Source organism: Myxocyprinus asiaticus, chromosome 44, assembly GCF_019703515.2.
Source record: "Myxocyprinus asiaticus isolate MX2 ecotype Aquarium Trade chromosome 44, UBuf_Myxa_2, whole genome shotgun sequence".
Lineage (NCBI taxonomy): Eukaryota > Metazoa > Chordata > Actinopteri > Cypriniformes > Catostomidae > Myxocyprinus > Myxocyprinus asiaticus.
In genome coordinates, this window is record NC_059387.1 from 191,416 (window position 1) to 213,584 (window position 22,169).

The 22,169-nt window shown below is 39.2% G+C and overlaps 1 protein-coding gene across 2 annotated transcripts in view; it reads left to right on the plus strand.

The window, feature by feature from the left end:
• mppe1 (metallophosphoesterase 1) overlaps positions 1 to 22,169 on the plus strand; it is a 66,770-nt gene that overhangs the window by 39,135 nt on the left and 5,466 nt on the right. For both annotated transcript variants that reach the window (XM_051686585.1, XM_051686586.1), the window contains exon 8: positions 14,828 to 14,968. In XM_051686585.1, coding sequence (XP_051542545.1) covers positions 14,828 to 14,968 — 141 coding nt within the window. The remainder of the gene's footprint in view (positions 1 to 14,827; positions 14,969 to 22,169) is intronic.

The following is a 22,169-nucleotide window of genomic DNA, read 5'->3' on the forward strand; positions in this document are numbered from 1 at the left end:
TACGTGCTCAAGCTGATACCCCAGACAGGGCCACAGACCAGGGACTCAGTTTGGACAGTGCGGCTGGAGAAATTCAACATCAACTGTCGAGCATGTCTGTAATGCTGGCGAAGGTCGTGGCAGACTTGGAGGATCTTGCTGTAATACGTCGATCGATCACTGTGATCGAGACGAAATTCTCTGAGTTGGTTACAAGAATCGGGGATGTCTAGAAACGGATTGATAATCTGGAGTTCTCGGAGAGGGAATTAGCTGCTAATCTGCTAGCGACCAAAGTAGATTTGGAATGCGTTTGGGAAAAGCTGGAAGACCTTGAGAATCATAATCGGCGAAACAATGTCTCAAATTGAGAATAGATACTAAGGATGGCCGCAAAATATTTACATGCCCACAGCAAGCATTATCCTTCATAGAGACAATGGAGTGAGTAAGCCATTTGGTGATTTGTTGTGTCATGTTGCTGCCTAGTGGACCTGACTCACTGAACATACAGTTCACTGTCTGAGGAAACTGGGCGCCTTTTTGTTTCTTTTTGTGCTGATTCTGCCTGGTGGCTGGAGTTTGTTTTGTGGGGTGGCACTCCTTCGGGACAGTGTGTGGGTGAATCTGCACATTCTTTGCATTTATGCATCCTATTGGCTGAAGTTTGTTTTGTGGAGTATTCTTTGCAGGACATTGGAAGGATTAGGTCATCTACTGCACTCATGAACAGCCGGCTTACTGAACATTCGTTTGACTGTCCAAGGAAACTGAACGCCTTTATTATTTTGTATTTATTTATTTCTTATGCTGGTTTCTCTACAGGCTGGAGTTTGTTTTGTGAAGAATCGCACCTTCAGGACAGTTATGTGAAGGAATCTACGTTCTTTGTGTTTATTCTGCCTATTGGATGGAGTTTGTATTATATATTTTCTTCTGTTATGTAATTCTGTCTCACAAAATTTGTACAGAAGCACCGGACTTGAGCAATTCGGTGGCAAAATTGTCACGAGGACTCTCGTAGGCGTTCATGGACTGTTGGAGTTTAGAAGGATGGACGCCGGTTAGCGCACGTTTTTCTTTTTCTGTTTGTTTGTTTCAGGGGGAAGTTCGGGGTTTGACTGTTGCACTAATGTTGGAATGTGGTCTTTATAATTTTATATTTGACACTATTTTTTCTCATATGTCAAAATGTCAGTTGTTAATATGAGTGGGTTATCTCTCTCCATGTGGAATGTGAATGTGCTGGGGCACCCCATAAAAAGAAGGAAGGTTATTTATTTTCTTAAACAAAGGAAATATGACAGTGTTTCTTCAAAAAACTCATCTTTTCCAGCAGAAAGCTGAAAAATTTGGGAAGATATGGGGTGGACTTGTTTTCTTTAGTGCTGGCTCGAGTAAGAGCAGGGGAGTCATTACCTTGATAAGTAAACATCTACAATTCAAATGTCTCAAACAGATTAAAGATAAATTAGGAAGAGTCATTATTGTTTTAGCAGAAATTCAGGGGCAAAGGTTGATTTTGGCTAATATTTACGCACCTAACTCTGATGATCAGGGCTTTTTTATGGATCTTGAAGGAATGTTGCAAGCCGCTGGCACCCCTCGTGATATAATATTGGGAGGAGACTTTATTGGTTTGAGTCCTTGATCATAGTGAAGCAAAAGTGTGTAAGCCCCCTAGAGCCACATTGATGCTTCACAGGATGTGTAAAAATCTTGGTCTTACAGATACTGTATTTGGAGACTTTTAAACCCATCTGGTAGGGACTATAATTTTTTTCATAAGTCCATAAGATTTATTCTAGAATAGATTTTTTTTTTTATATCTAGTTACTCATTTCATCTGTTGTTGATTGCTCAATTGGAAACATCTTGGTCTCAGATCACGCCCTGGTGAGTTTAGAGTTGTTGCCTCATGTGGAGAAAAATAAATCATATAGTTGGCGCTTTAATGTATCCCTTTTGCAAAATCCTGATTTCCAACAAATGTTAAAGGCTGAAATCAATGTTTATATGGAGATCAACTGATCCTCAGTATCCTCTGTGGGCATGGCTTGGGAGGCACTTAAGGCAGTTCTTAGGGGTAGGATCATACAGTATGCCTCATTCATCAAAAAATCCAAAGCACGAGAACTCGTGGAGATGGAAGGGAATATTAAAAGTGCAGAGGCAGAGCTGAAGTGCCGAATGTCATCTGATGGCCTAAGAGAATTGACCCGATTGAAATACAGATATAATACTATTTTGTCGCAGAAGGTGGATTTTTGGCTATTAGGGGCAAGACAGTCGGGGGATAAAGCAGGGACGCTTTTGGCTAGAAACATAAAACAGAGAGAGTCTTTTTCTACCATTCCCTCAGTGAAATCTGCTGGTGGTGAAATATTTACCTCAGTCATTGATATTAATAATGCTTTTAAAGAATTTTATCTTGATCTTTATAGTTCCACGTCTTTGTCTACTGATGAAGATATTACGAACTTTATTGGAACCATTAGAACTCCCTAAACTGATGAAAAAATTATCTTGATTCTGAGATAACCTCAGAAGAGCTTGGTGATGTAATTAAGGAGAGAGAAGTGTAGTTTTAAATTTGCATGATTATTTTTATTTATTTATTATTTTTTAAATATATATATATTTTTTTTTGTGTGTGTATATTCAAGTGTGAACACAGGGATAATTGTTGAGGGTCAGGGTGGGATTGGGAGGGGGAAAAGGAATAATGGGGGTTAAATGTTGATTCTGTGAATATATGTTTTGCTTTTCTTTGTCAATTTTATGAATCAATAAAAACTGTTAATCAGAAAGATCCAAGAATTATGGTTGAGGGTTCAGTTTTATGTGTGACGTATTGGGCACTCAAATTTCATTTTGCCCCTGACTCTGTATTTTAGGCGATGGGGCGGTCATTAATATAGGGGATAAATACATAAAAAATTGGGTCCTAGTCATTGTTCTGATCGGCAGATGGATTGTTCTTAGGGGATGGAAGTCGGTTGGAGGGCCCTCAATTTAAGAGTGGTGCACAGAGATGGGGAGGATGGCGGCATTCGAGGAAATTTAATAAAAAATAGGGCATCTATTTGGCCTTCTTGGAGAGCTCTCGGGGAGGGGCAGTGAAGTGTAGTTTTAAATGTGTGTGATTTTTTTTTTTTTTTTTTTTTATATATATTTTTCTTTTTTTCATTAAATTTTTTTGTGTGTGTATATTCAAGTGTGACCACAGGGATATTTGTTGAGGGTCAGGGTGGGGTTAGGGATTGGGAAGGGGAAAGGGAATAATGGGGGTTAAATGTTGATTCTGTGAATATATGTTTTGCTTTGCCAATTGTGTGAATCAGTAAAAAGTGTTAATCAGAAAAAAGAAAGACTCGAGATTGTTGGAATAAATGCAAATGAAAGAAAACTTTTCATTTGGCGGAAGCCCCGTCCTAAGTTTCAGCACTCCGATGCTTGCTTGAACCATCAGATCCTGTCAGGGTGATGACGGCAGGGTAGTGGAGCTTACCCCCGCCCTGGACGGGACCTAAACTGGTGGAGATGGGGTGGGATGGGGGTTAAAAACACAGAAGTATGTGAAGGATGAGAGGCAGCTGGCAGGCTTATAAAGCGGAGGCTCAGGCTGTATTGTAATTGGATGTGATGCCTGATAGAATGAATCCCGAGATCTTCCTGCTAGAACTACGCTTACATTTCTCCTGCTGGACAAGTTGACTGGCAGTTTTATCATGTATCCACACTTTTCCTGGGCAACCGCGGGGCGGCACCATGATTCTAATTGCCTGTTTTCTGTTTCTGGTGTCGAGACTCGATGTAAAACTAACTAAAATGAGATCCAGACAGAGAACAACAACCATTTTAGTGTTATTTGGGGCAAAAATGAATTTCAGGCTTAACTTGTACAGGTGTTAACAACTTCATAACAACTTAAAGTAGTTAAAGATATATATAGAATATATAGCATATATTTCAATCAAACATTAACATCAATACACTCTATTAATACAGCCTATTTTTAAGATACAGATTTGAATTTCATAACATAACTTGTCTTAATTGTTTAGTGTTTTACAAGTAAATCATCCAAAACAAGGGATATGGATACATATCCATAACCAGTGTTGGGAAGGTTACTTTGGAAATGTAATAGGTTACAGATTACAAGTTACCCTATTTAAAATGTAATAAGTAGTGTAACTATTTTGATGACTTTATTAAAGTAATGTAACTGATTACATTTGATTACTTTTTGATTACTTTTCTAAATTTCTAACAAATGTTTTCAACTGTTAATCATTTTCAAACATTTAAACCAGGCAGGGTTAACTCTACATTAGTACGCAACACTGATTACTGTCAGACTTTCAAAATCCTTCATCACCTGAACTAAGATTATAATAATTTCATTTTAAAGCACAGCCACCACAAAATCAGACTTTAACACCTCTTTTTACTTTGAGATCATTCTGAGCTTTAAAATCATAATAAGAAATAGTTTAATAGCTATGATGCTGTTTTTGAAATCAAATCTTTGCATAGCTATGACAGGAAACACTGGCATCTAACAATGCCTTGGAAAAAACAGTTATTCTTAAAAAATAAAGCATATACATAAACCCAAATAGGAAATAAAAAAGTTACTGAATATGCATGTGTCCTATTCTGTGTCCTAAACTCCTGAAACATTGGTGTCTCATATTTTAGAGCAGTCAATGCAGTTTGGGAAAGAAATCAATTAAATCTGTATGTGTTTGTGTGTGTGTGTGTGCTCTTTATCTTCCAAAAATCAAACTGGACATTAGAGCGACAGATAAAGTAGCTAAGTGTCCACACCATACATCAGTCATCAGGGGTTAGGTCACAGGGACAGTGCTGTTTGTTGTAACAGCAGTAAGACCTGTTCCATGTGGTCATCACTCATTCTGTTTCGAGATGAGGTCAAAAGATTGCCTCCATGACTAAAAAGATGCTCCACTGGAGCACCGGAGGGCAATGTGGTGTTGTACTTGATAAAAAGCCTCTTAACTATGAGAAATGCCTTAAGAGACATCAGGTTATCTGAATCTTCTACGTACTTTCTGACTTCATCAGAAGTTCAGTTGTGCTGTCAGATGATGATTTGGCATTATTAAACAAAAAAGTTTTCTTCTGACTCATCAGATTTAACAGAGTTGTTGTCATCTCTCACTGCAGCTGGACTCTGCTGTTGTTCCAGAGCAATAGCTTCCTGCGGGAGGGTTCTCCTTATGTCATCTCTCTTCTCAGAGCTAAGCCTTCATAAGCGAAACTTTGTCAGGGTTGTTGTCGCCATCTTTGCTTCATGGCTGGCTTATTGATTCAAAGCGCTCTTCTATGGCCTCACTGATAGTGGTGACAATGTGTGCATTATAAAACAACTGAGGCATCTTTTCAGACAGCTTTGTCTTGAGGCTAAGCATAGTAGGGTTTAGAAATCCTAGATAATGTTTGCTTTCACCCTGGAGAATGTCAATGGCAACAGCTAGTGGCTTCAGAACCTCAGTGTACTCTATTAGGAATGCAGACTCTTGTGGATGAAGCCTTGGAATGTCAAGCTTATCACAGATCTCCCTCAGCTTTTCTTCTGGGAGCCCTGCAAATTTTGTGATAGCTCTGAACTCTGAGTTCCATCTTGTGACGGATGGGACAGTCAAATGCATATTGGCAATCTCCTGAATCACTTCTGTGGCCAATGAAGGTTCAGCACTGCTTTGTTCCAGATAGATGAGCATTTAGCCATGGCACTTCTGTATAGCTTAAGTGATGGCCCATTTGATGCTGCTTTGTGAATCTCATTCGTGGCAATTAGATTTAATTTATGAGCAGCACAGCGCTGATGCTGTGGAAGAAAAAACTGCTCTCCATCTCCCTCTTCCTGAAGAAGACCACCGACGTCCAAAAATCTCACTCCATCACTGTAATCATCTGACTCTTCTTCTCTTACACCAAACTCACGGAATGCCTTTACAAAATTACTTCCATTGTCAGTCACAGTGGATTTGACTTTGTTTTGAATCTTGTATTCTGCATGGATTTCGTTTAGTTTTGCTGCAACTGCATCATAGGTGTGTCGACCATTGAGACGTGTGCATGCCAATGCTGCATAATGTCTCTCCAGCGTGTCTTTGTTAATCCAATGACACGTCACTCTGAAGAAACTGCGGTTTTAAGCTGACCAAATGTCTGCTGTTGTGCAGACAGTGTCCACATTAATAAGCTTGGAGATTATAGATTCCTTCATTGCAGCAAACTCTCTGTCAATGCGCTTCATCAGAGTTTTTCGACACATCACTTTCTTCCCGCCACTGATTCCCTCAATAAATGTTCAGAATGATGGCTGCTCTACCAATGAAAAGCACTGTACGTCATCAACCACAAAGTTGAATACCAGTTTGTTCACACGTTGCTGTGACACGCTGAACCCTGACTCTATCCATGTTTGCTTCAAAGGCGGTTGTGAAGCCACTTGGGTAGAGGAGCTTGCCGATTCATCTTCCATCATATCAGACTGACTCGATGTTGTGTCTTGCATCAATAAAGTTCTTGGATGTTTCCTCTAAAAAACAGAGATAGTTATATTTAAGAGAAAACCCACAATTCTAGATCATTATACTGTAGTAAAAAAAAAAACATATTTTTCTTCTTACTGATATAAAAAAAAAAAAAAATAGTAAAAATCTGCATACTATTCTTTTTACCACTGTGTGTGTGTGAAGGGAAAACATTATACCATATAAGGCTTAATATTGATTTCTCACAAACAGAAGCAAGAATAGATTCTAGTTTCATACTCACTGGCAACCCAAACAGACTCCCCCAGTGTAGCTGTCATAACATTCATGGTATTGTTTTTTTTTTTTTTTAATAAAGTTATATTCCACCTAAAATATTGTTTAGACTCAATGATCTATCGTTGTGTGTTAGTAGTTAAATAGCTCTATTTTGCAAGTCACAATGGGACAAACTAATAGAGAGATTTGTCTACTAGGTGGCACTTCAGGTTAACATTCACCATAAGACAAGTTTCAAACCCTTGAGAAAATATGGTTATATTTTTCAAAATGATATGAAACTGCAGCAGATTGTGTCATCATTCAATCATAAGTCACTTTTCAGTTGAAAATCACGCAGTAGTCTAAACACTGATTATACAAAAGACACTCAAAATTAAAATGGGTTAGTGGTAAAAGTTAGTGGTGCCCTGAATTTCACAACTCAATGCTACAATGCTGAAATAACTGTAATATTAGATCTGACATGGTTACCAGCCTTAATCAAGGAGGAAAAACGATAGCTATATATTTTCTGTCAAAGGGTTCATAAATAGAAGTGTGGCTGGTAAAGACGTCTTTAGCTAGCTAGCAGACTAGCTAATTTGTTATGAATGGAGATTAACATCATTAAATAAACTACTGGACATGCACCAAGCAATACAGAGCTAAAATACGTCTTGAATACACATTAGTAGCATGGTGTGGCAGGTGGGAGTAGGCAATGCCTTTCCTACTTTATTTAATGACTGCTTACAGTTCTGCAGATGCTTCCTCAGGTTCGACATTGAAACCTTCGATGTCGATAGCATTTGAATAGTTGGCAAACATATTTTGCACTGAACTCTTATAGTTGCGCCCTTTTCTGATTTTATTTTTAAATTTCCAGCACTGGAAATGGCAGGAGGCATCGTGCACATCAAAAACAGGCAAAGGAACAAATTAATATTATTCAACATATCCTAGCTTTTTTTTTCTCAGTAACTGTAACAGATTAGTTACATTTATTTTGTAATTAAATTACGTAATGCCCTTATATGTAACTAGTTACTCCCCAACACTGTCCATAACACATATTTTATATATAATGACGTACTTTTATTACTATCAATATTCATGTTAAGATACATTTTAGCCATTGCTGAAGCTCAAACAAAGTAGTGAATATGCATTTTCTTTTTCCCTGCTTTGTAGTAAACACTAATACAATGAATGGAACTATTTTAATAAATGTTTTAATTAACATTTATTGTACTGGTTTAAGAATAGAACAATGAAAAACCCTTTTCTGTTGACCACTAATATGAATATTCTATTAGGAACGCATGTCCTCTAAGAAACGTTGAGTTCTGTGTTTCTGAGTCAAAGCTCACCATTCGGTTTGTGGCTCTTGACTGTGGAGCAAGTAGCGTGCAGCGCAGAGGAAACATTACCCCGCTTTCATGGCCATGCGCTAAAGTGCTCATCAGACTCATTTTACACACATCAGGAAATGATTGAAATTCCGGGACATTTTGGGTCTTGAATTTTACTTTTCCAGGACAGATGGCCAAAAACCGGGACGATCCCGGAAAATCCAGGACAGGTGGCAACCCTAGGAGAGGCACTGTCAATAAAAACAATCATCTCGACTCTGTGAAGTATCGACACTATACATCTGTTGTGATAGGTCTTAAATGAAACAGGCCCCTTTAAGAGATCGTCATGTCACTACGACACCCGCACAGTTTGCGAATTAGTGACATCCTGTCTGCAATGTACATGTTTATGTGTGGTTCTAATAAAGTTTGATCATCAATCCGATACACCCTTTCCGATAATACTTCAACATCCACATCCACGTGTTTTCTGAAATTGTTCACAAATGTAATAAACATTAAAAAAAAACATAAAAAACATCACATTACCCACTAAGAATATAAGCAGATGTGAGTAGAAATACTGGAGATCAGAAACTGAAAACAGGCGAATAGTGGAACATTTCCGCGTTCTTGAAAAATGTGGATACACGGTCTGAGGGGTGATCAGAAATAATCAAGTGTAAAAAATAATATTAAAGGGATAGTTCACCCAAAAATGACCATTCTATCATAATTTACTCACCCTCGTGCCAGATGTGCATGATTTTCTTTTTTCTACAGAACACAAATGAAGATTTTTAGAAGAATATTTCAGCTCTGTAGGTCCAAGTGAAAGGTGGCCAGAACTTTGAAAGTCCAAAAAGGACATAAAGGCAGCATAAAAGTAATCCATACGACTAAAGTAGTTAAATCCATGTCGTCTGAAGCGACATGATTGAGAATACTTAAGCCTTTTTTTATTGTAAATCTACACTTTCACATTCAGCCACCTACTGACTGGGGCTGGTCAAAGGTGAAGATTTATATTAAAAGGACTTGTATATCAATCTGTTTCTCACCCACACCTATTATATCGCTTCAGAAGACATGGATTTAACTACTGTAGTCATATGGATTACTTTTATTCTACCTTTATGTCCTTTTTGGACCTTCTGAGTTCTCTCCACCACTCACTTGCATTGAACAGAGCGGAGATATTCTTTGAAAAAACCTTAATTTGTGTTCTGCAGAAAAAAGAAAGTCATACACATCTGGGATGTCATGAGGGTGGGTAAATGAGAGATTTTTCATTTTTGGGTGAAATAGCAATAACGATTACATAATTTTGTGGATACACCACAACGTTTTTGGTATACAAGGCAATTTGATACAAAGACATTTTTACATAGTGCAGACAGTCACAGCAGTAGTATAAATATTATAAATATTTAGCAAAGTAAAACACTTAAAGAGCCCATATTACATTATTTTACAGGTTCAAAATTGTATTTTGGGGGTCTATTAGAATAGGTTTGCATGCTTTAATGTTCAAAAAACACAATATTTTTCTCATACTGTACATTTCTTTTCCCTGCTCTTCATACTCTGGCCGAAATGCTCTGATTTACCTCCTGTCTCTTTAAAGCCCCCTTTTCCGAAAAGCCCAGTCTGCTCTGATTGGTCAGCTGGCCTAATATGTTGTGATTGGTCAACTGTGTAGAGCGTGTGTCGGAAATATAACGCCCCTTACTATAACCGAGTTTCAGCTCCCGAGGCTTCATGAGCAGCTCTGTTAACACTATTGTAACTATGGTAACAGTGGCATCGGTTTTTGCCGCACCAGCTCTAGCCCGAGTCCGATAATGAATGAAATAATGAAAGTTTGGAAGAACAAGCTGATCGACCCGAACCACCTTCGCAAGGACGACTTGAGCAGGACATTTCTCAGTGGTAAGTTTTAATTTTGTAGCTTTCTTACAAGTACACTGTTGATTATTGTGAACCTAACAAAGCTTCAAGTAAAAGACACGTAGTGCATCTAAGTTAGTCATCTTTTGCTGGAATGGGTGCAGCTGAACTTTTTTCGCCCGTGCTATGAACGGAGAACAGAGGTTTCTCCCGATTGGACATTCCTGGGTGTATTAGAGAGTTAGTGAGCAAGTTAGCCGTGGACTACCGATAGTATGTAATTATATAAGACTCTTGAGATCGACCATTTTGTTACACAGTTTTAGGAAAAGCCGGCCCACAGCTGAATAGTAAACCCTTACCAAAACAACAACATTACATAGCAAGTTAGCCGAGCACTACCATGGATTGCGGAAATAAAATGACCGCTTGTAAAAATAAATCCATCTCCACACTTGATCACTATTCATGATAGTAAGAACGACAAACAATCTGCATAATTCTACACAATTGTAGGTAAAAGTGGGCCCGCAGCTGATTAGCAAGACTATTTTACAACCGGAAGGTGCCAGTTTACGGCTCTCTCCATTCATTTGTATAGCATCAGCAAACTGTTGTAAAATACTAGTTGACCGTTACAGCCGTTACGCTCTCTCCAATGATAGAATCGCAAAGGTTGTTATCTCACAGTACTATCCACCTTATTCCTACGCCTAAATTAACATTTGCTGTAACACAGTACCATCTACTGGATTCTTGAAGTACAACAAGCACTGTAAATAATGCACATTGTCACAGTATTAAGATGTATCTTGGGTGATCTGATCACATGTTGTCAGACGAGACACATCTCTGTTGGTCGCACAAATGCATCTTGTAGGGCTTTACTGGTTGTTTAGATCAGTGTTACTATCAGAAATAATTAATAATTATTTCTGTAGTTATTAATCAATATTTAAATTAATTAATTGGATCTAACTCATTAAAACCTCATATAGGACTCCAGTAAATGTAGTGTGCTACGTTTAGGAGCAAGTTTGGTTATTAGCAATAATTAATAATTATCAAAGATAATTATTAATTATTAAAATCAATAGAACATTGATGAGAATCAATGTTAGCTTTTTTTTAATCCTTTAAAATCAACACTTATCAATTGTTAACATCGAAGAAACATTAAAATTAACACTAGCTTATTGATCATTCTAATTCAATCAAAGATAATTATCAATTATCAAAAATCAATAGAATATTAATAAGGATTAACATTGACGGGGCACCACCCTGAAGTCAGGGACTAATAACCGAATATTAAAACAGTCTCAATATTAGATTGTTTTCTTAGGAAAATCGACATCCGAAGAATATCGATTTTCGAATAAAAAAAACAATGAATGAAGGTTTGAATCCGAGCACTGACATCCCGTCAGCACGACACAGGCGTATGCAAAACAAACCAAAACACTTCTCTTTGTAATATAAACAAAGTTTATTTATGCAGTAATATCAATTAATAATTAATACAATGCAGTCAATAAACTTCCGACTTACAACTACAAAATAAACAGTGATATGATTAGATATGGAAATAAAAAAATAATCCTATAACACATAAGGTGTGTGTGTGACAGTGTGTGTGTGTGTGTGTCAGTGTGGTTAGTGAGAGAGAGAGAGAGAGAGAGAGAGAGAGAGAGAGATTAAGTGACAGCCCGAAAGCTGATTTCGCGATAGCTGGAGATAAAGCAGCCGTGTTCATCACTCAGAGACGCGGTTTTACGAGTGGGGCTCGTAAAAGTCCCTTGTTATTTGACTCTTTAATGGATGAACTCAGTTGCTGTCTCACCCGCGATGGCGAAAATGCACAACAGTCCAATTTGGTTGGACTACGATACAGCAAAACAAATTCGTGATAATTAATACCCTGAGTATTAATAATTAGCGGACATGGCGGTCCGTAAACTGTACAAGCAAAAACCTTGAAACACAAGAATAACACGCTATAATATTCTATCTCTGCCCAGACGTAACCTCTTACTTGAATCGCATGAGGACACAGGTAGAATGTGTTTTCCTCCGTCCTTTAACTCTGACCCGGTTTCTTGAGGCTCGTGTGATGACGAGAGCCGTTTCCTCGCGCTGTCGGCGGCCGGTACGGCTGTTGATTCTCAGAGGGCGGTACGGCTGTTGATTCTCGGCGGGCTGGCGGAGAACTCAGAAATGTCGACTTGATTGAAGATGGAAGAGAAATCTTTAATCTCTTCACTTCTGTAGGCCAACGGATGAAGATGCGAATTGCTCGGCGGTCTCCTTCGGATCCGTTAGAGTGTTTGGTTGAACACAGAGTAATCTCAACTCGTCCAGCGAGATGGAGATTGTATGGCTACAGTTTCAAGTCGGACATTACTTCCTTATGCCACGAGGTTACACCGGAGAGCAGCAAAAAGCTACGTCCGTATTCGGTGAACGAAGTAGCCAGAAGCCACTTTGGAAGCATTTCAGAATTATTTGAAGTCCTGATGATGTCATGTTTGAGGGATGTTCTGTGGTGTGCCTCATCCAATAGGAGTTGAGTGCTCGATCCTTTAGTGGGCAAGGCTTCATGGATCTGTAGTCTGTTTTGGACTCCCTTTGTTTGATTTTGGCGCGATTTTATCAGTAAGATTTACGACTTAGAAGGAGGGGGCTTGAGGAATGTTTTTTATGACTGTTAGGCCTGCCTTTGTCTTCTATCTGAATACATGAGGCCCAACAATCTCCTGTGAGCACTTGTGACATAAAGAATCACTACATCATAAATTAATAAACCGGAAAAATGTCACAAAAGCAAGAAACTTGGAAAAATAGCACACCAGGTACAGCTGAAATTTCATCTACTATAAGTGCACATGAAGACACGCTGAGGAAGATCCTTAAAGATCTCATACTTAAGCTAATTTTTCAACTTTTCCCGATCAGACAATTATTTCCTTTTAAAGCCATGTGTCAAAAACAGTTTAAACTCTTGATTTAGCACAGCGGTTGATTGACAGATAAGGAGTGGTGCTTCGCTGCATCCCGGTCAGTGTTTACAGCATTTCAAATGTGTTTTTGACTACCTCTGTACGTGTTTTTTGTGATTCAATCACAAAAGGTTTTGCACCCCATTTACCCCTGTATATAGTGCTGATCACTTGTCATCGGATCATCCGAATCACATCCTAATACCAGCTGAAAACGGGGTCTAAATGACTGCTGCCTACATTAACGAATGCTACAGAACAACTTCTGGTGGAAGTTCATCCCACATCCGTTTCCCCAATTAGACCCTCAGGAATAAGGTGGATAAGATCTCTGGGTTTTGGTCTCAAAATAATCTTTGGAGGGTGGAGATTTGGAATGGGGGCGTGGCTAATTCAACTACTCAAGTCACGTGAAAGCTTCAGAATGCTAAAATTGCTTACAGCACCTTTGAGTACCCATATAAGAATTAAAATTATGCAATTAAATGTGATGAAATTTAAACACTCAAAGAGTCTACATAATAAAGCAATAAAACATAGATCTCACCCAACAAAACCCGTGTTCAGTCTGATCCATTATTAGATACTTTACCAAAGACAAGTATTAACAACAGCACAACAATAACTATTTTGTGGAGACACCAACACATTTTTCATGTACAGAGGCATTTTGAATACAAACACATATCTACAGTACACTGCAAGTCACAGCAGTAGCATTGGCTTAGAAAAACACTTAAGATCTGTAAAGTTGTTTTTTTTTAAAAAGGTGATACAAAGCAAAGATGCCGCAATATATTTTATATTAGAGATACAAGATAACTCACATAAGATTAAATGCAAAGGCAAAAAATGCAGCAATATGGAATAAATTATAAAAAAATAATCCACAAAAGATCAGATAATTTTTAAAGGGGATGCAAAGCAGTGATGCAGCAATTTGATGCATATGAAATACACATCCTCACTGCTGGTTCAGGATTTCTTCATGTTCCTTCAGTGTTTAAAGGGTTAGTTCACCTAAAAATTAAAATTCTCATGATTTACTTACCTTTAAGCCATTCCAGATGTGTATGATTTTCCTTCTTCAGCAGAACCAAAATGAAGAATTTTATAAGCCTATTTCAGCTCCGTTTATCCATACAATGCAAGTAAATGGTGCCATAGGCTGTTGGCTGTTTGACAGTCCAAAAGGCATATTTAGGCAGCATAAAAGTAATCCACATGACTCCAGTCAATCAGTTAATGTCTTCTGAAGCAAATAGGTATGTTGGTAGAAGAAACAAATTGATAATAATCACATTTTTTCATTCAAGATGACTCAAGGTTCGAGGTCAAAGAGTGAGGGAGATGGGGGCTCCTTTAACCTCACCACCCTGGACCTCACTAATTTTCAAACCCTTGTAAAGGCCCTGATTGTGTATTAAAGAAGAACCCCTGTGTGTATTGCCATGCAACTTCAAAGCATCACCTTCTTATGTTTTGATTATATACATCAGAAGCTAACAGATATTCATGAGCAGAACAATACTGTATATTCCACCTTTTTTTTTTTTTTTTTTTTTTTTTTTTTTATATTTGTGAAATAATAATTTATAATTACATTTGAATGAACAGAAGATCTGAATATAAAGTCTAAATTTATTCAGTGTTGTCTACCGGCTGTTGCAATTGTGGTTGGTCCCTTCACATGGCAGTCAGACACCTTGCTGTGTAAGTGGGCGGTTCTTGGAATAAGTTGCAATATGGACATTATACAGATAGTTCAAAGTCTGAGCATATTAAAAACAGACAATCTTCTCACCAACAGCTCCTGTGGTGGTTCAAGCCCCGTCTCATTCTGAGTGGCCACACCCACAGCGGCTGTGAGATTCTGCATGAGCAGCGATACCTTGAGATCAGTGTCCCATCTTTCAGCTGGAGGAACCGCAACAACCCCAGCTTCATCCTGGTAACCACAGTCACTGCATTTACATCCATCTATCTAGCAATCTATTGATATATCGATCCCCTGTCTTGAACCTATACCAAGTTGAAAAATGCCCAAGCAACATAATACTGTTGATACACAAGCAGAAAAATTAGTGTATAGTGTTTGGACCATATGGATATAGTGAGAACCGAAACTGAATCGAGCCAAAACTGACCACAGGAACTTCTAATTGACCAGGTCGAAGGCTTTCTCTGCTTCTAGAGAAAGGATTGCACACAAAACTTTCAATAATATAAAGGAGACACAGTATGTTGTCTGAGACTAAATGGCCCATGAGAAAGCCTGTCTGGTCATGAGAAAATAAATGACCAGTAACCTGTTCTAAATGGCGAGCTTAAACTTTAGTTTACCAAGTATAACTGGTACATTAACGGGGGTCTTTCCATTTTTTAAAATAAAAGAGATAAGGGCAGTATTTTGGTCTCTGTAAAAACAATGTGTATCTTTGACATAATGGAGGTAAGAAGTAAGGGACCTAATAAATCCCATATTAATAGATGCGATTCTGGAAGCAGGCCACCTACACCAACACCTCCTTCAATTCTGACAGTGTTATTGGTGAATTAAGAAGGTTACTGTACACTGTTCATCATTTAAATGAGGAAGATTGTTCTTTAAAAAAAAAAAAAAAAAACCTTTGCCTTGTTTATTAATCCCGCAATCTGAACTGTAAAGATGAACAGATGTTTTTAAATATATATGGTAGAGCTGCACGATTCTTGATTAAATAAGGATCACAAATTATAATTTTTTTGTTTAGAATAGAGATCAAGTTTCTGAATAATTCTCTTTAGTGATTTACAAAACCTGAACATTAGGGTACTAAACAAAACAATGTAATAAAATTGGACAAATGTTTTTTGCTTCTGTCTAATTCTCTAATTCTTCAGTCTAATAAAAACGTATGCAATAAGCAAAAAGTAATGTGCAATAATTAAAAAAAATAAAATAAAGTTTACATAAAATATTCACCTTACAACATTTAAAGGTATTAAGACATACGTAAACATTCTTAGCTAGAAATACTAGTCTATCAACATTTTGTGGCTTTAATGCAGAACGGCAACAGGAGACAATGTTGCCCCCTGTGCTGAAAACCCTTTAAGAAGGGGAACTGGTTTCAGGAATGCTAAATTATTTCATGGCTAGTGCAGATAATCTAGGATACTGCTCCTTGTGTGCCTTCCACCAGACTAAGTGGTCATCTTCACTGTCAGTGTTGCATGAGAACAGGTAAGACTGTAGCTCCAGGTTGATAGCTTGTTTTTGCTGTAAGGTTGTATCAGATGGCCCCTCATTTATTTGTGCTTCATTGAAGAGGCTGCCTAGGGTCTTTCGGGTCTTCTTAGCAGGGGGGGCGATGGTTGTGGTCAGACTTTGCTGTGAAAGACAAATCAATTTAACTCAACAACAGTTTACTCATTTAAAATTAGGATTAGATAGGATCACATTTGAAACAGTCATGATAATCATGGTAAGTTGTAACCATCCATCCGTCCATCCCGTCAAGTCTCGTCCTGTATATACACTATATTGCCAAAAGTATTCGCTCACCCATCCAAATAATTGAATTCAGGTGTTCCATTCACTTTCATGGCCACAGGTGTATAAAATGAAGCACCTAGGCATGCAGACTGCTTCTACTAACATTTGTGAAAGAATGGGCGGCTCTCAGGAGCTCAGTGAATTCCAGCGTGGTACTGTGATAGGATGCCACCTGTGCAACAAGTCCGGTCGTGAAATTTCCTCGCTACTAAATATTCCACAGTCAACTGTCAGTGGTATTATAACAAAGTGGAAGCGATTGGGAATGACAGCAACTCAGCCACGAAGTGTTAGGCCACGTAAAATGACAGAGCGGGGTCAGCGGATTCTGAGGCGCATAGTGCGCAGAGGTCGCCAACTTTCTGCAGAGTCAATCGCTACAGACCTCCAAAGTTCATGTGGCCTTCAGATTAGCTCAAGAACAGTGCGTAGAGAGCTTCATGGAATGGGTTTCCATGGCCGAGCAGCTGCATCCAAGCCATACATCACCAAGTGCAATGCAAAGCGTTGGATGCAGTGGTGTAAAGCACGCCGCCACTGGACTCTAGAGCAGTGGAGACGCGTTCTCTGGAGTGAGGAATCACGCTTCTCCATCTGGCAATCTGATGGACGAGTCTGGGTTTGGCGGTTGCCAGGAGAACGGTACTTGTCTGACTGCATTGTGCCAACTGTGAAGTTTGGTGGAGGGGGGATTATGGTGTGGGGTTGTTTTTCAGGAGCTGGGCTTGGCCCCTTAGTTCCAGTGAAAGGAACATTGAATGCTTCAGCATACCAAGAGATTTTGGACAATTCCATGCTCCCAACTTTGTGGGAACAGTTTGGGGATGGCCCCTTCCTGTTCCAACATGACTGCACACCAGTGCACAAAGCAAGGTCCATAAAGACATGGATGAGCGAGTTTGGTGTGGAAGAACTTGACTGGCCTGCACAGAGTCCTGACCTCAACCCGATAGAGCACCTTTGGGATGAATTAGAGCGAAGACTGAGAGCCAGGCCTTCTCGTCCAACATCAGTGTCTGACCTCACAAATGCGCTTCTGGAAGAATGGTCAAAAATTCCCATAAACACACTCCTAAACCTTGTGGAAAGCCTTCCCAGAAGAGTTGAAGCTGTTATAGCTGCAAAGGGTGGGCCGACGTCATATTAAACCCTATGGATTAAGAATGGGATGTCACTTAAGTTCATATGCGTCTAAAGGCAGATGAGCGAATACTTTTGGCAATATAGTGTATATATCCGTGTAGTGCTCTAATAGGGCTGAGCGATATGTAAAAACTATTTTAGCGATAATTGCCTTAAAAAATATCGCAATATCTGATTACATCGTCAACCCCCCTGCTGATGGTTTTTGCTTAATTGATTTTGGTTTAAAAATGTAATTAATTGAAGCACGAAAAAACGTAAAAGACATTTCTAAATTCAAATTGCACTTTAAACGAAAAAAAAAAGCAATAAAATGAAGTGATTAAAATCTTTTTAACCACCTCCCCAATCCAAATATTTACCGTCTCCAACGGCTCCATTTTCATTGAGTAGGAATCAACAATGTATGCCAACCGCAAGGAAATAAAGCACATTAAACTCACAGCACCTCCCAATACGATCAGAGATAATTTAACATTATCATAGATGACATTATTCTTGCAAACAGTTTTCAGATTCAGACAAAGGAAACTGAGAAAAAAGAGTGAAAACTCTTTACATGTACTTGTTCCATGAGACAGGCTTGCGCTGCACGCCAACATGCGCTTGTTCCACATGACAGGCTCGTGCTGCACACCTCTGAACAAACAGTGAATTAGACACAAGCATTGTTGGCTTTTCTGTTATCTGTTCTTAAAAATATAAAGTGTGTTTCTTCAAGCACATGTCTTGTCATGTGTCACTCCGAGACGTCTTACAGGTTGTCCACCTGTTGCAGGTAGATGAGCAAAATTTCCCGCACATAAAATTAATTTGGATGAGGAGCTTGTAAACTGGATTCAGCCTCGTCACATTTTGCAGGTGGTTGGTGCTAGTTTCACACCCTGGCCACTGTTTAATAAATTTGGCGACTTCCCAGATCCATCGTTTTGCCATTTTCCCAATGTTGTTGATCATCATCTGTTCGCAATTGGCATTAGGATCTTTGTAAGACATCATTGATATCTGATAACATCGTCATATCGCCCAGCCCTACCCACCTCTCCGTCTGTTTTTCTTTGTCTGTGATTGCTCTGGACGTGGACTTCATTGGTGCTGTTTTATTCTGTGAGGGGCCAGTGGCATTCTTTATCCCCTTAAACATACCATGGATGTTTCCTGTATCTACTGCTACCTGAATGGCCTTGCAGAGCTGCAGCCAGTAGTTGTTTGCAAAGCGTCTTGGAATTTTCTGGGCTTTGCTTCTGGCAGATGGTTCCATCTCTGCTGAGCATTTCCTGCTGGGGTTTCTTCTACGAGTGCATCTTGCAGAGCTTTGTTGAATTCTTCTACTGTACTTTCTCCGGGTGTTGAGTCTTGCTGGTGTCTATGCGTGGCTCTCCTGTTGGTTTTGAGCAGTGCATCTTCTTCGGCTGAAACCTGATCTTGCAGCAAACCAGGGAGTGGTCAGTGTCACATTCAGCACTCTGGTGTGAGCGTGTATTAAGCACACTTCTCAGATGACACCGTCTTGTAATGATCAGGACCAGTTGATGCCATTGTTTTGAATGGGGGTGCCTCCAGGATACCTTGTGCTGGGGTTTGTAAAGAACTCGTAAAGTATGCACAGCTCAAGAAAGCGTTGTCTATTTTCATTCATGCTGCCGTGGTGTCCCAAGCACTGGGACCATGAGTCATGATCAGCACCTACTCAAGTCCCTTTGTAGCAACTGATATTCCTTGCTTGGGATTCCATGAATTTTTGCAGTTACTCATAGACCTTATTCACGCTAGCACCATCTTTGATTTTTGGCTGTGAGGGATAGACTTACAGTCTCTTCAGTGGGCTGTACTGCAGTTTAAAGTGGTTTTGTCATTCTGTGGACAAAACATTGATAAAATATGAGTTGTCTGATGTGATCCAGGAGCTTTATACAGCTTTATAATGTTCGTGCCATTGAAGAGGTAAGTCTATCCCTCACAGCCTCGTTGTCATTCCCATTAAAAAGAACTCGTCCTTTGCCTCCTGAGAGGAGTAGAGGGTAGGAGCACATGCGCTGACTAGGTTTACAGGCCCATCTGTAGTGCGAAGTCTGAGGGATGATATCATTTCAGATCCTCCTCACTGTAGCCTGCCTGGATCTCCACTTTGTAGAGCACTCTGTCTTGAGCTTTTGGTCAGATAAATTGAGTTGCTTTTGTGCCTCAGAAAGCTCCATCTTCCTCCTGAAACTCCCAACAAGCTTTTTGCAAACTCATAGCACTTTAAATTCATAGGTCCTTCATTGCATTCTGTAGAATTTTTTTTTTGTGTGAATATTAATGTCATAGTATATTCAGTTAACAACTGTATAGTTTTCACAGACAGTAGGCCTATGGTGAGGTATAGCAGGCATCCATGGGCTATATCTTTTTTTCTGATTAACATTTTTTATTGATTCATATAGATAACAAAGAAAAGCAAAACATATATACACAGAATCAACATTTAACCCCCACTATTACACCACTACGACCCCCAACAACATTCTTGTGGTCACACGATTATAGACACACACACACAAAAAATAAAAAAATAATAATAATAATCACACACATTTACAGCTAAACTTCTCTCTCCACTGCCCCTTCAAAAACGCCAAATAGCTGCCCCATTTCCCATCAAATGAATCCCAACTCCTCAGCCTTCTACATGACGCTTCCTCGAAAGCCGCCACCCTCCCCATCTCCGTGCACCATTCTTGAAATGAGGGTGCTCCAGCCAACTTCCATCCCCTTAAAACAATTTGTCTGCCGATCATAACACTGGTTAGAACCCAATTTTGTATGTGTTTATCCCCTATATTGATGACCGCCCCATCTCCTAAAATACAGAGTCTGGGGCAAAATGAAATTTGAGTGCCCAATACATCACACATAATACTCTGAACCTTCAACCAAAATTCTTGGATCTTAACACACCACCAAAAAACATGGGTTGTGTATCCATCTTCTGATTGGCATCGCCAGCAGGTGGGTGTGTCTTTAAGACCAAGCCTATACAATCTAGAGGGGGTCCAATAGAATCAGTGTAAAATTTTGAATTGCATAAGGCACACCCATGCATCTCTAGATGCAGACGTGATGTTTTTAGAATTCTAGCCCACACTTCGTCCTCAAATACTAAGTTTAAATCTTTCTTCCATAATCTCTTGAGAGAAGTTGAAGCTCCGTCCCCCAGACTCTGAATTAACGGGGAGTAATACACTGATACCTCTTGACCTTTTCCAAAAGCAGTAATCACCACTCCCAGAGTATCTGCTGCTTTAGGGGGGTGTCTGCAACTCCCAAAAACAGTACAGAGCAGGTGGTGCAGTGGTAAATACCTAAAGAACTGAGATCTGGGAATCCTAAAATGTTGAACCAAATTTTCAAAGGATCTTAACACTCCACTCTCATAATACACCGAGTGTATTAACCTCCCTCACAATCCACTCTAACCAGCGGAAAGGGGATTTATTAATGCATAGTTTTGGGTTCAGCCATATGCTTGATTAAACACTCTGGACACTTTTGTCCACACCGAGTGCAAATGCATAACAGGGTGTAACTTAACTTTTCCGATAGTTTGATAGAAAGGCTTTGTAATGGCGAAATGGGCAAGAACTTCCTGTTCAATACAAAACTAGGGAGGGGCTCTCTCAGGTGGAAGCGAGCCAAATGTCTGAGACAGAATGCATAATAATAAAACTAAATCTTGGGTAGGCCTAACCCACCTTTGTCAATTGGCCTGTGCAACTTACTGAAATGTAATCTGGGAAGTATACCATTCCAAATGAAGGACTTTGCTATGCTATCAAATTGCTTGAAATAAGAGAGGGAGACATCTATAGGGAGAGACTTTAGCAGGTAGTTGAATTTTGGAATACAATTCATTTGAATTACATTAACCTTCCCAATCATACATAAATGTAATGAAGCCCACCTGCCCACATCGCTCGTAAACCTTTTTATTAAAGGGTCAAAACTAACTCTAACTAAATCGAGTAAAATAATCTGAAATTAATCCATTCGTTTGTACTGCCGCTACCAGGTGTCTATAAAGTAACTTAATCCAACCAATAAAAGTATTCCTGAACCCCTACATTTCCAAAATCGTAAAAAGATAATCCCATTCTACCATATCAAACGCCTTTTCGGCATCAAGTGAGATGGCAGCTACCGGAGTCTTATCATTCACCACTGACCACATAATATTAATGAGATGCCTAATGTTATCAGAAGAGCTGTGGCCCCAAATAAACCCCACCTGATCTATACCTATAAGAGATGTCATAACTTTACTTAATCGGTTAGCCAAAATTTTTGGCAATATTTTAATGTCTATCTGGATTAGGGAAATTGGATGGTAACTCTTATACTTGCTTGGATCTTTGTCCTTTTTAAGAATCAGACTGATCCGGGCTTGTGTCATGGTTGGCGGGAGCCTTCCATTCTTTAATGATTCCGTATA